At 28.6% G+C, this 15,790-nt stretch overlaps 1 protein-coding gene across 1 annotated transcript; it reads right to left on the bottom strand.

Moving 5' to 3' along the window:
* Positions 1-606: 606 nt before the first annotated feature.
* On the bottom strand, positions 607-1,077 carry LOC138869588 (uncharacterized). The gene has a single exon (XM_070147218.1). It carries the CDS (start codon positions 1,075-1,077, stop codon positions 607-609), a length of 471 nt encoding a protein of 156 aa, XP_070003319.1.
* Positions 1,078-15,790: the final 14,713 nt, after the last annotated feature.

Below are 15,790 nucleotides of genomic sequence, written 5' to 3'. Positions count from 1 at the left end.
CTATGTTAAGATTTGATTTGATTTAATTAGCAATGATGGTTAGCACATCATTGAAGATTTTCATATGCAATATGATAGTACATTCGTTCCAGATAAAGAACTGAAAATAATCGAATTGTTATCAAATATCGAATTGGTATTTTCTGAGAAGTTTGAACATTTAGGATGATGCATATTGTCATCAAATATCGAATTGGTATATTGTACGTTTAAGCCGAAAATCAATCAAATTAACTATCAAAAACTGAAAAAAGAATAGTACTAGTAATTTTGAGATTAAAGGAGTAATTGAGATGATTAACAATTAATCTTAACTGTCACAAATTAAGCAGAAGTACAAAGGGAAGCAATATTCATCCTTTGAAACAAATACATAAGCATGATTTTGTGCCAAACACGATTAAACAAAAAATACAAATGATGTAAACTAAAAATGAAATAAACAAATCATTAACCTTCTTGTTGTACACAAGTCAACGCAAGTATTTCTTTAACGAAAGAATTTAATTTATATACATGAACACTGTAATTTTCTTTTTTTTGCTATGTGTAATTCAATATGTGAGAACATATTGTCTGTCTTACTTTTCATGTAACTCGTTTCACTTATTTGGAACCGGATGCCTTTGTGCTACCTTGACCACCACTAGCCCCGCCACCTCCACCGCCACCACCCCCACCACCCGATTGAACCTCTGGGGTTTTCACCTTAAACCTCTCAAGTTTCAATTGAGATTCATCAATTCCTCTACTCCTATGCAAGGAGCTTTCACTTGGGCTCCTTTCCAAACCAATAATCTGAGATTTCTTTTCTTGATCTTTCATTGAAAATACAGCTCCTATTTTCTCAAATACTGGAATGAAATCCTCGTGATCCAATGGAAATATTTTCTTGAAAAATTCTCCCCTTTTTAAGTAGAGGTCTCTGAAGAAATCTAGCAGCATAATCAATCTTGGATCCACTTCTTTTCCTGATTTCCATCTTATCATCACTGGCTTTTCTTGTACATTTTCAACATGGTCAAGGTCAGCATTTGAATACGTGATAGCTTCTGATTTTTCCTTGAGATCTTCCATGAACATATGGTTATGTTGCACAAGTTACTAATCAATGATCAAAGGGAATGATGAGAGAACTATATATACTATATATGAAAGAAGCTATCGTATAAGGCAAATGGTAGTTGAGGCTTGGAATTTAGTTAGGAATGTCTCGTATAGAGTCGGCAAATAGGTGGATTGGGTCATTTTTGAAACAGGTCAAAACAGGTCTGATTAATTAACAGGAAATTACACCCAATGACTTTGAAAATACATGATCTTGATTTTTTGATCCCGGGCTAGTTGTCTTATGGGCAAACCTTTAAGGTCAAAAATCAAAAGTGTTACCCATGAAGACGAGCAACATTTGTTAAACTTGAAGTTTTGCTCGTAGGACAGGGGTCAAAAAATCTATTGTGACACCGAAATGTCCTATTTATGCAAATCACCCATTAATTAATGATTCATATCCAAACTTGTACAAAGTTTGTTTGGATTAAGATGAAAGTATTAAATGAGTTACTAAGAAATGAGTTTATTTTGCCACCTGTCACCTATGGTTTCATATGATTATTAAACTACTGGTGGAGATTTCTTGAATTAAAGAAGGTAGGGAAGATGTTCTAAGAAATTTTTGTGGAAGATATGATATATATTCGGAGTAGGTCATTTCTTGAAGCAACTCATAGCTGGCCTTTAGTGTGTTCAAATTTCAATTTATTTTCTTAATATAATTTCTTTCAACAATATTGTAGCGAAGTTATACGTGTAAATCGTATTTTAATTTATGAATGAGTAAAAGTAAAATTGGTCAATACATTAGTCATTTTCAAGTAAAATAAGTTACATTTCTCTACTATGGTTTATGGCGCATCTTTATTTCTTATTGGCATGCTAATTCAATGTTTATAGAGGTCGCTTTTAGAGGGATTTTGTATCGATTCAATGAATACAAGAAATATGTTATATTAATGGTCTGTAGTTTGAACAACAGGGTTATTAACAGAATGCACCGACTCTTTAATACTGGTTGGTTGTAGATGACACTTCCTTCTATTCATATTATATATTACTAGTCTTAGGGTACGCGCTTTGCGCGTGTACCTATATCAATAAATACATAATTTTTAAAAATTATGTAAAAAATATTAAATAATTTATTTGAGTTATTGAACAAATATTTTAAAAAAATATAAGTTTCTAAAAATAATTAATGTTTAATTTTTGTTGATATTGTGATGAAGCCCAACCACATTCCCCATGTAAAAGTTTCCTTCATTGTCTTTTATGCTATATCATGATATAATTTATTAACTAATATATGAAAGTAGAACGCGTAAATTCATAGTAATTAAAAAATCTGAATAAGGTTGAGATTTCTTTTAAAAGGGTGCTAACATAAAGCAAGGACTGTCATTTTGTTTACCAATTTAGTTATTTGGATGAATACGAACTATATTTAAAATAAAATTAAGTTACATCTTAAATTAATTTTAATAATAAATAATTATACTAAAATAAAAGCCTTCACAAAAAATGAAAAGAAAAAATTCACAAACAACAGAGAGACGACATAAAAGAATACAAAAGCAAAATTTCATAAAAGCTTAGGGAAAAATAAGCAAAATCTAATTTGATTTTAAATTATAGAATATTAGGAGTTTATCATAATTCACATAAGATAAAGTTTAAAAGCTAAATCTTAATTAATTTCAAAATTCTAAATATTAGAAGTATAATTAGATAATAATTTTTTCAATATGAAATCTATATTTAAAAGCAAAAAGACTGATTACGTGCAACCTCTGTGGAGAGATAATAAAATTTTGACATACTACATCATAAAAATATTTATTTAACTTATGCAAAAACATCATAGCTTACGTGAAATGCAAGAGTGTGTTCGTATTTTTTATGGTTGCAATATATATTACAGCATAATATACATGTATTGCATGTCAATTGTTATAAAATTAAAAATTTAGAAAATATATATTAAAAGTATATATAAAGTCTCGATTTATATTCAAGCTTCCGTCATCCCTGATAACTTTTTTTTGTTACTTTCTTTGCGGATCTTTGGAAGAAAATATAGAGAGGATATTTTACCTCAACTCTATTCACTTATATGTCCATTAGAATGTAAAATTCCTGAATATAAGAAGATTATTAAACGATGTCATCCCAAAAGTACAAAATTATATATTTTTTTTAACAATATAAGCTTAAATTGCTGCAAAAAGTCTTAAAACTTCCCACATTTCAAGATAATATAAAAAGTCATCATAATTTCGTGCTTTTATTTTAGTGCTTTTTTTCCTTTGGTAACATAATTTCAAGATAATATTAAGTTAAGCAAAATTATGATGATTTCGTGCTTTTAGTGTACGTGCGTTGCATGTGTGTTTCGCGTCAACCAGTATAAAATATATATAAAAAAATAAATTATTATATACATTGAAACAATATCTTCTTAACATACAAAGATGATGAATTTAGTTGAATTAGTTATATAATATTTATAATTAATATCTTGCGAAATAAGATATAAATATGTCATGTTGTTGTATCTTGTCTAACATCTCTTTGGAATACCAGTAATACAAATTTCGACTATTATTAAACCAATGACAATATTATAATACCTTAGAATTTGTCAAAATGGTTATTTCTAATTTACTAATTTACTAAATAATGCAATTTTTCATAAAACTCCTGTCACCTAATTGTTGGGGCATATACTATTAACCATGCATTTGGATATAGTATATCTAATAATTATCATGGTTAAAAGTCTAAGTGGGAGATTGTTGGGATATATACTATTAACCATGAGTTTGGTTTAGATATAGTATTTATTATGAAATAATTGTTTATTCAGTTTTAATAAAGTTTTAAATAGATCATATAATAGTCTGTGTCCTTTGCTTATATAGTAGATGATTTAGTGTATAGAGTTTAGCTTATACACGGAAGATTAAATCATCGGTTCTTATAAGTATAAAGTTTGAGTTCACAATCTAATGATGGAATTGGACAAACCATCAGGAATGATTGTAGCACAAGATTAAATATAATTAATCTTGATTATGGGAATGGTTTAATTCCAACTTCTTGTGCTAGTACATTTTGTATGTATTGAACGGACCAGGTAGAGATAAGTATTTTATACTGACTTAATAAAATAAACTCTCTAGCCATTAAATGTACTTATACTCTTAATCTTGATATAATTATTATTAGCTGTGTGTATTATTATTGTTTTGATTTATTAAAAGGCGAGATTCTTTCGTGGGTCAATATGCCTGGTAAATTGGATAATAATAATATACATTGGCAAAGTAATAGTTAGTTGATGGAATCCATGTCTCGGTTTAGAGATTAATGATATACCTTTATGAAAGCTTATAAGTTTGCATGTGTAAACCCGGCCGGTGGATTTTGTATCCGACACATGAAATAAGATAAGCGAAAGTCTAAAGGAAATAATCAATAAATTAAATCGTCAGTAATTTAATTTACTTGATTAGTATCTGAATCTTAATATGGGGAGTTAAATAAGATTTAATGGATGAATTTCGAAATTGGATAAGGAGTGCAATTACGGATTTTTAGTGGAATAATTCGTAATTAATTATGGTAGATATTAATTTCGAAAATTAGAAATTTAACCATGATAATTATTAGATATACTATATCCAAATGCATGGTTAATAGTATATGCCCCAACAATCTCCCACTTAGACTCATAACCATGCATCTACAACTTTCTCAGGCATTCTTTTACATGACTATTAAAAGTCTTCACCAAATAAGGTTTTGTTAAAGAATCTTGCCAAGTTATATCTGATGCAATATTTGTCCAGTAGTACTTTGTCGTAATTATCTAGTTTGGTATTAAACTCTTCAGAGATCCTGTTACCGAAACTATCCCAAGAATGAACACCGAACTATAATTTTCTTTAGCTTTCTCCCACTAAGACGAAGTACCACTAATATTACCTTCGTTACCTCACGACATTGAAATATTAGTGACTTCTTACTATAGTGTTCAATGTTCAAACATCACTCCCACTCGATAAAGGCATATTATGTCTATTAACGTTCTCCCACTACTTAAATGCAATGGAACGTCAATTCTGACGTGTGGGTTTTGATGTTCTTGAACATCTAGTTATTTCTTTGCCCAGTTCCTGTAAAAATAGTTTACTTCTAGGAACATGTTTTATTAAACAGTCCTTATCTAGAAAAATGCATTTGTTTTAACAATTGCCTTATTTTCTTTAGGACAATAAAATAAAGCTTCATTCGTTTTCTTGGATATTCGATAAACATGCACCTATCCATCCTTAGTTCCAACTTACATATCTGCTTTCCCTTTCAGCACATATGCGGGATAATCCTATATCTGAACATGCCACAGACCAAGCTTACATTCAGTCCACAGTTCTATAGATGTCCCAGGTACTAGCTTAGAAGGAACTAAATTCAGAATGTAATTTGAAGTTTCCAGGAAATATTCCAAAAATAAATAAGGCAAATCTGAATAACACGTCATTAGTCTATCCATATCCAAAAGAGACTTATTTCTTCTTTCTACTACACGACTCTATTATGGAGTTTACGGTGTAGTCAATTGATATGTAATCCCTATTCTGATATGTAACTAAAAATCTCTTTAGAGAGATGCTCGTCACTACAATCAAATTGTAGTAACTTAATATATTTCTTTGGTGCTTCTCTATTTCAAGTCTTAAAAACCTTGAATTACTTAATTCATTAAGACTTACAGTGCATCAAATAAATATATTAATATTTTGAGTAATCATTTATGAACGTCATAAAATACTCAAAATCTATCTCTTACGAGTATGTTCATTTAACCATACAAATCAGAAAGGATTCATTCTAGCTTATCACTAGTTTTATTTCCTTTTAAAGGGAAACATCTTTTAGTCAAATTTCCTTCCAAACAGGATCCACAAGTTGGTAGTGCCTCTACTTTCAATGAACCTTAAGGTCCATACTTGACCAACTTGAAATCCTATCCAGATTAATATGACTTAGATAAAAGTGCACAGATAAGTTTTACTCAATTTTGAAGAACATATTCTCTTATGAGGTAGACTAATATTGTTCTGTTCAGGAGAGACATCAATATATAATAACAAGGTCATGCATTCATGTACCACAAGAGATAAAGTGTTTATTAAGCTCAATAACTCAAGAGTTATTCGAAAAATAAAACAAATATCCATCTCTTATTTTGCCCAGAAACCGGAATTAAATTCCTTCTAACAAAAGTACATATATTGCATCCTTAAAATTAATGCCTTATCACTAAAAGAAAATTTTAACAAGTAATACGACAAATTGCATAAAATCATTGTGGAGTTGAGATAAAAATATTAAATAGATCATAATAAGTCAAAACACTGAATAGTAAAATTCAGACTGCATTCAATATTTATATACATACATGCATCTGGAATAATAAATTTCGATGGGAAAAGAATTATTCATGCAAAGTATATTATATAATGCAAGAATTATACAATCCAAAAATAAATAGAACCAACTCAGATGGAGAGCATACTATTATTTTCAGTCAATTGTATATAACTTTTTAATACAAAAATTTTAAAATACACTACACATATATGTCATGCATCTTGAATAGCAATTTCGATGGGAAAGAACTACTCATGCAACATACATATGCAATGCCAGATTATTCACTCCAATAATTAAAACAGACCTAACTCAGATGGAGAGTATACTGTTAATTTAAGTCAAGTGAACATCATTTTTAATAGCTCTAGTTTCATTGATCCAACATGTATACTCAGATGGAGAGTAAGTACACGATATCAATTACTAGTATTTCACCTAGTGAGCTTACAATAAATTTATCCGATATGGAGGAAGACCTAAAGTCAACGCATAAATTTATTACTCACTTGAAATTAATAGTGGAAGACCATAGAAATATATTTCTATCACCACTTAATCATGATTGTATTGTAGTTACAAAATTGATTCAACCCTTTAAGCTCAGATGGAGAGTTAATACTGGTTATCAATAACTAGTAACTATAGCCAGTGAGTTCATAATAAACTTATCTGATATGAAGGAAGACCTAATGTCAACGCATAAATTTATTATCTCACTATAAATAAATAAAAAATGAAGACCATAGGGGTTTATTCCCATCACCACTTTATCGCAACCACGAACTTTTCTCTGAGGATTAAGTTCCATATTAAAAAAATGCTCAATACCCATTTAAACAGTCTTAAAATACTAAAATTAATATTTCACACTGTATAGTGGTGATTATTGTTGACTGGACTATTTCTGATAAATCTACCAAATTTCATATCAATCAAAAATTGCGACCAAATTTGGAAAATTATCATTTTAAGCATTTTTTTAAGAATTTAAAATATGACCTACATTTTTTTTATCATATACCAATTCATGTCAAATCAACATGTGTTATCATGTTCCAGATTAGACATATAAAATGATAGAAAGAATGACTTTTCGTATGTAAATCACATTTTAATCCGTCAAACCTCCAAAAAACTCACCTAAACGATCCCAAATCGTCAAAATACGATGTGATTCACTGCATAGCAGTGAGTTCTTCTTAAATGATCGTTTCCAATGATCCTACAGAATTTCAGGTCATTCGGAGATCGTGAAATTCATGATCGCCAAAAACTAGACCAAATTCGAATAAATTATTTTTTTTGGCGTAGTCAGGATTAAATCCATGTGATTTGCATTCTTGCTATATATCATATCAAGTTAAATCATCATGTTTCAGATTTAACACAAATATAGCCGATATATAAAGAATAATTTTTCATATTTATAACAAATTCAATTTAATAAACTGCTTGAAAACCCATCTAAACGACCTCAAAATGCCAAAAAAACAACATGATTCACTGCATAGCAAGGAGTTTTTTTTTCACTAGATCGTTTTCGATGAACCCACCAAGTTTCAGGTTAATCGGAGTCCGTCAAATTCATGACCACTAGCCTGTAACCAAACTCGGAGAATAACCGTTTTAAGTAGTTTCATGAATTAAAATAAATATGATATTGATTTCCATTCTCCTTATAATTACACTATGAGCTGAAGGCATATATTATTTTCTTCCTATTTCTAGGATATATAATATCTCCTTTTGCAATAAATTATCCTTTTATTAAATACATAAGAACCTGAGATATTATATTTTCTCCCGTTCAGTGAAAACCCCAATATCTCTTCTCATGGGTGGAGTTAGTTTCACTAGTACCCAAAGATAAATACTCTTTTTCTAGTTATGAACCTCCACCATTAATGTAGATTTCTCAAGGATAATTTTCACATGGTATATTAAACATATTTCAATGACTCAAATAAATAGACCATTTTGTGGATCCTACTTATTAATCATAATGCTCAATCCATGAATAGATATAATTTCACATGTACAAATTTACTAAGAATTTTTCATGAGTTCAAATAAACAAACCACTTCAGTGGTAACTATTTATTACTCATAAAATTCTCAATTTACAAGTGAATATATATTTAGCTCATAAAATTATTTTATGGTAGACCATAGCTTAAAAGTCATACCAACATTATAAAACTCATACAACATACCGTCATATTTCACTTAATTAGAACCTCCAATCAGAGAACAAAATTCTTCATCGAAAATCCAAACTAGTAATCACGTAGGGCATGAAAATATAAACTTAAATTTGAGAAATTTTTTATGCACAAACATGCCAAACGCTCCAATCATTAGTCATCCAGGATATCAAATAGAAAATTTTACTTTCTTACAAAATAATTATATCATTACACAATATGAATTATACCTTGTAAGACCTAGTCAATAAAATCTTACACCTCTATTATTGAATTTAATACAACAACACGTTTATTTGCTAATAGTCAATGTGTAAAACCTATTATATGACTAGTATTTAATCATGGGGACCATGGGAGTCATCCCCAACACCATTGAATTAAAAAAGAATTAAAATTATTAAGAAATAATTTCCAGAAAATAGAAAAACTTCCAAAACATTGTCCAAACGACCTCAAAACGCCGAAAAATACCATGATTCACTGCTATAGCAGTGAGTTTTTCTCACCACAGCATTTCCGATGGACCCACCAAATATCAGCTCAATCGGAGTCCGTCAAGTTCGCTGACCTCCGAAAATTCCGGCTATTCGGTCAAAAACAGGTTTTGCGTTTTTCTAGGGTTTACCCCAAAAAATTCAGATAATCTCAATCAAATATCAATAAGAAAACATATATCTCATGATTCCTTTTCCAAAACCTGTTGGGTTTTCTTTTCCACCAGAAAAATGATTCCTTTATTTCCTATTATTTAGGCACAGTAGGGACCACAAAATTTAATTAACAAGGCTTCAATTATGGAATTAATTTCTAATTTTCGAAATTAATATCTACCATAATTAATTACGAATTATTCCACTAAAAATCCGTAATTGCACTCCTTATCCAATTTCGAAATTCATCCATTAAATCTTATTTAACTCCCCATATTAAGATTCAGATACTAATCAAGTAAATTAAATTACTGACGATTTAATTTATTGATTATTTCCTTTAGACTTTCGCTTAACTTATTTCATGTGTCGGATACAAAATCCACCGGCCGGGTTTACACATGCAAACTTATAAGCTTTCATAAAGGTATATCATCAATCTCTAAACCGAGACATGGATTCCATCAACTAACTATTACTTTGCCAATGTATATTATTATTATTATCCAATTTACCAGGCATATTGACCCACGAAAGAATCTCGCCTTTTAATAAATCAAAACAATAATAATACACACAGCTAATAATAATTATATCAAGATTAAGAGTATAAGTACATTTAATGGCTAGAGAGTTTATTTTATTAAGTCAGTATAAAATACTTATCTCTACCTGGTCCGTTCAATACATACAAAATGTACTAGCACAAGAAGTTGGAATTAAACCATTCCCATAATCAAGATTAATTATATTTAATCTTGTGCTACAATCATTCCTGATGGTTTGTCCAATTCCATCCATTAGATTGTGAACTCAAACTTTATACTTATAAGAACCGATGATTTAATCTTCCGTGTATAAGCTAAACTCTATACACTAAATCATCTACTATATAAGCAAAGGACACAGACTATTATATGATCTATTTAAAACTTTATTAAAACTGAATAAATAATTATTTCATAATAAATACTATATCTAAACCAAACTCATGGTTAATAGTATATATCCCAACACTAATTAGGTCAGTATTGAGGAAGTTGTTCTTTAAACAAATTTTCTCGCATCTTCGTCTAATGATATTAATTAAGTAGTTATTATTTTTCTTAATATTAAAAGCTTGAAAAATTAAATAATAACTTAAATTTTTGAAAAGGAGATCTAGTGCATTCCTAAGATCACCCTGGAAATAATAATATTATTTATTAATTATCAAATAATGAAGCTTTTAAATTAATGGTAACGTTTTCACAATTAATGTATCATCAAGATTGTAACACAAATATTTTGTGTAGAAAAATGAAGGTAAACTATTTTTTATAACAAAAGAGACTAAAAATTTAAAAACTTTGTTCAACATAAAAAATATGTGGTATATGGTAGAGAATTATATATTTAAAGATTGATTTTTCTAATTTAGAGGAAGGTTTAGTAAACAATATTTATTATGAATATAGATTATAAGCAAGTATAATCAGTTTTTCATTTGTATGAAGAATAATAAATAGAATCTAATTTAATTTTTCAAGATTCTAAAATAAATATTTTAGGTAGGAAATAAATTTAAGTTATTTTTTTATATAACAAAGAGACTAAAAGTCTTAAAACATGTTATGATTTTTTTTCTCGGGTTTGAGTCTTTTTCCTCCTTGGTATCTATATGTCTATTTTTTACATGGTGATAAAATTTATATTTTATAATCAAGGTACATAATATTAGTTCATATAGACTTAGAACCTTTCCAACTTTGTATCAAAATTAAAAGACAACAGAAGCAATTATCTTGTCTTAAAAGATATGGCGTTGGTAAATAAAATATTGTTATATGGCATTGATAAATAGAATATGGTACTTGGATGTATTCTCGTTGGACAATTAAATCAACGTATAATGGTTGATTTTAAATTCTTAAAATTTTTAGTTAATTTAAAGGTCATAAACCTTAGGGAGATATTAAATGACTTTTTTTTATCTAGTGTGATCTCTAATTTTAAAAGGGTAAAAAAGATGAACACATTTCGCTAAGGGCCTTCGTGCTTTAAATATAGTATAGATTTTTACGTGTAAGATTTACATACAGTAAACTCTTAATATTTTTAAAGGTTTTCGACTTTTTACATAATTTAAATAAGAAAAGATTTAATAAGTAAATTTTTAATTAATTTTAAACTCATAAACGTAGATTTGTATAAGATAAACTCTTAATAGTTTTAAAGTTCTAAATGGCAGGACTTTCTGCATAAGTTAAATAAGAAAGATTTTAATGCGTGAAATTTTAATTCATTTAAACAGTTAAATATAAAAAACAATTAATTGATTATTCAAGGTACTTGACACACAAAAAGCCGTTAGTTTAAGTTTCAATCTTCTATTCTAGGTAAATATTAATTCATTGTAGAAATGTAACTGTTGCTAATGAAGGGATAGGGAGAAAACGTGATAAACGCACTTGATTTTAAAGTTCTAAATATTAGGATTTTCTACTAAATTTAAATAATGAAGGATTTAATACATAAAATATAACAATTAATTTTTAAATCCTAAATATTAGGAAAATGATTTAAATGACTATTTTGTCTAGTGCAAAATTAATTTTTAAAGAATAAAAAAGGCGAACGACATTTCGCTAAGGGCCTTCGTGCTTTTAATATAGTACTAGCTTTAGTGTACGTGCGTTGCACGTGTGTTTCGCGTCATTCAGTATAAAATATATAAAATAAATAAATAAATTATTGTATACATTGAAACAATATCTTCTTAACATACAAAGATGATGAATATAGTTGAATTAGTTATATAATATAATATCTTGTGAAATAAGAAATAAATATGTCATGTTGTTGTATCTCGTCTAACATCTCTTTGGAATACAAGTAATACAAATTTCGACTATCAATTAGACCAATGATAGTATTATATTACGTCACAATTTGTCAAAATTCTTATTTCATTAAAATATTATAAACTTTAACTACTGGATATAAATATTTAACCTGATTGTTTATTTGGTAGATGTGTTACTACATTCCCAAATATATCTACTAAATAATGTAATTTTTCATAAAACTTCAGTCACCTAATTAGGCCAGTCTTCAGGAAGTTGTTCTTTAAACAAATTTTCTTAGATCTTCATCCAATAATATTAATTAAATAGTTATTATTTTTCTTAAAAATATTAAAAGCTTGAAAAATTGAATAATAACTTAAATTTTTGAAAAGGAGATATAGTGCATTCCTAAAATCACCCTACAAGGAAATAATAACATTTTTTTTATTAATTATCAAATAATGAATACAAAAAATAATGAAGCTTTAAAATAAATGGTAACTTTTTCACAATTAATTTATCTTCAAGATTCTAACACAAATATTTTATGTAGAAAATTGAAGGTAAGCTACTTTTTATAACAAAAGATATTACAAATTTAAAAAACTTGCTAAATATAAAAAATACGTGGTATATAGTAGAGAATTATACATTTAAAGAATTGATTTTTCTAATGTAGAGGAAGGTTTAGTAAACAATATTTATTACGACTATAGATTATAAGTAAGTATAATTAGTTTTCCATTTCCATGAAGAATAATAAATAAAACCTAATTTAATTTGTCAACATTCTAAAATAAATATTTTATGTAGAAAATAAATTATTTTTATATAACAAAGAGATTTAAAGATTTAAAATATGTTCTGATTTTTTTCTCCTGTTGAGTCTTTTTCCCCCCTTGAAATCTATATGTCTATTTCTTACATGGTGGTAATATTTGTTTTTTGTAATCAAGATACATAGTATTCGTTCATATAGACTTAGAATCTTTCTAACTTTGTATCAAAATTAAAAGACAGCAAAAGTAATTATCTTGTCTAAAAGATATGGCGTTGGTAAATAGAATATGGTTATACAGTTTATTTTAAATTCTTAAAAAATATTAGTTAATTTAAAGGTCCTAAATCTTAGGGAGATAATTAAATAACTTTTTTGTCTAGGGTGAACTCTAATTTTAAAAGGGTAAAAAAGACGAACACATTTTGCCAAGGGCCTTTGTGCTTTTAATATAGTATAAGTTTTTAAGTGTAAGATTTACATAAAATAAACTCTTAATATTTTTAAAGGTTTTGGACTTTTTACATAATTTAAATAAGAAAAAAATTAATAAGTAAAATTTTAATTAATTTTAAACTCCTAAACATAGATTTGTATAAAGTAAACTCTAAACAGTTTTAAAGTTGTAAATGGTAGAACTTTCTGCATAATTCAAATAAGAAAGATTTTAATGCATACAATTTTAATTCATTTAACTGTTAAATATTAAGAAATAATTAATTGACTATTCAATAAATTATTTCTTATACTACTTGACACATACTCCAAGGACTACAGTTTTTGTTTATTTATAATTGAGACAAAAAAAACCCGTTAGTTTTAAGTTTCAATAATCTATTCTAGGAAAATATTAATTTATTGGTAGTAGTATTTTACTGATATTGTAGAATTAAGAAAATATATAATAGGTAATATATCTCTTGTTAATGAAAGGAAACGTTGGTATTTCTTTTTAAGTGATTAATATAAGGTAAAAGTTAAATTGATTTTAAAGTCCTAAATTTTAGGATTTTCTACCCAATTTAAATAAGGAATGATTTAATACTTAAAATATAGGAATTAATTTGCAAGTCCTAAATATTAGGAAAATGAGTTAAATGACTATTTTGTCTAGTGCAAAATTAATTCTTAAAGGATAAAAAAGGCGAACGACATTTCGCTAAGAGCCTTCGTGCTTTTAATATAGTATAGATTTGTCTTCTAAAATTTTTGTACGCCACATAAAAAATATATTTAATTGTCACGACCCGGATTTTTCACCGTTGGGATCATGATGGCGCCTAACATCACACTTACTAGGCAAGCCAACGTTAGAGTTATAACCACCTCTTTCCTTTACATTTTCATAGTTAAGATTAACAAGAGCTAATTCAAATAGAAATGAAAGCGGAAGTACAAATTTAACTAATTATTCTTATACTATTAACAAAACTGAAACAGTTACCACCCAGAAACTAGTGTCATAACTCACGAACTTTCTATGAATTACTACAAATACTGGTATGAAAGAAAAATACATCTGTTTCAAAAATAAATAAAACAGAGATATAGAATTTAGAGGGGATGCCAGGGCCTGCGGACACCTGCAGGGCCACCTTGTGTTTCTTTGATGAATGCTTGCAACCGACCTCTCGATCAGCCACAACCAACTCTAAAATCTGCACAAAAAGTGCAGAGTGCAGTATCAGTACAATCGACCCATGTACTGGTAAGTGTCGAGCCTAACCTCGACGAGGTAATGACGAGGCTAAGGCGGGCATTTACAATATAACCTGCATACAATTAATAATAATGCACAAGGAAATACAGACCGAACTGAAATAGTAACTTGCAATAAATAAATACGAAACTCAGTTATCCTGCCAGTACTCAGCTATAACCAATCCTTAATAGAATTTCAACGCTACAAAATAAAATTACAGCAGAAACAGAAAACATAAACAACAAAATGATGCGGCGCGCATCCTGATCCCACCATTTAATCAGTAACAATATGAACATTCACCGTTATTACTCCTTGTTGCGGCGTGCAACCCGATCCCACCAGTCCATCCTTATTACTCCTCAATATATCACCCTTATTCCTACCGATCCCACATGTCCACCCTTATTATTCTTTGTTGCGGCACGCAACCCGATCCCACCAGACAATCATATTTCATCCTTATTCCTCCTGTTGCGGCGTTCAACCCGATCCCACTATATCAGTACCAATCACAAAATAAGAATAAGTATTTCACAATTTAGCTCAAACCCTCCACAACATTTATGCCTCAACCAAATCAAATAGAGATCTATATAATTATGAAACATCCTTAATTATCACTACACAACGAAACCAACCAAAATGTATTTTGAAACACCAACAAACCAACTTAAACCAATAATGTAATATAATGAAACTACGGAACAATTAATATCTTCAATAAAGTAACCTACATCTAACAAGAAGCAATTAGACATGAAATCATCAATAAACATATAGCAATTAAGATAGGAAGACAATATATTGGGAACGGGAAAGGGAACAAGCTAAACAAACAATCTGGCAACGCATAGATACTCGTCACCATATCTATACGTCACACACATGGAATTTCACATAGCAACTAAGTCGAGAATCCCTAATCCCTCGAGTCAAAGTTAAACTAAATACTTACCTCAATCCTACGGGTAATTCAAAGCTCAATTACCGCTTTACCTCTCGATTCTACCTCCAATCTACTCGTATCTAGTCATAATTAACTTAATAACATTAATTATTGCTAAAGAAATCAATTCCAATGCATAATTATAGATTTTCCAATATCCCCGGGCCTGCTTGGTCAAAAC

The sequence above is a fragment of the Nicotiana sylvestris genome, chromosome 5 (genome assembly GCF_000393655.2).
Source record: "Nicotiana sylvestris chromosome 5, ASM39365v2, whole genome shotgun sequence".
Lineage (NCBI taxonomy): Eukaryota > Viridiplantae > Streptophyta > Magnoliopsida > Solanales > Solanaceae > Nicotiana > Nicotiana sylvestris.
This window is presented reverse-complemented; position numbering and strand designations above follow the sequence as displayed.

Excerpts from the sequence above, each read along its gene's own strand:
- LOC138869588 (XM_070147218.1), bottom strand. The coding sequence starts at position 1,077 with ATGGAAGATCTCAAGGAAAAATCAGAAGCTATCACGTATTCAAATGCT.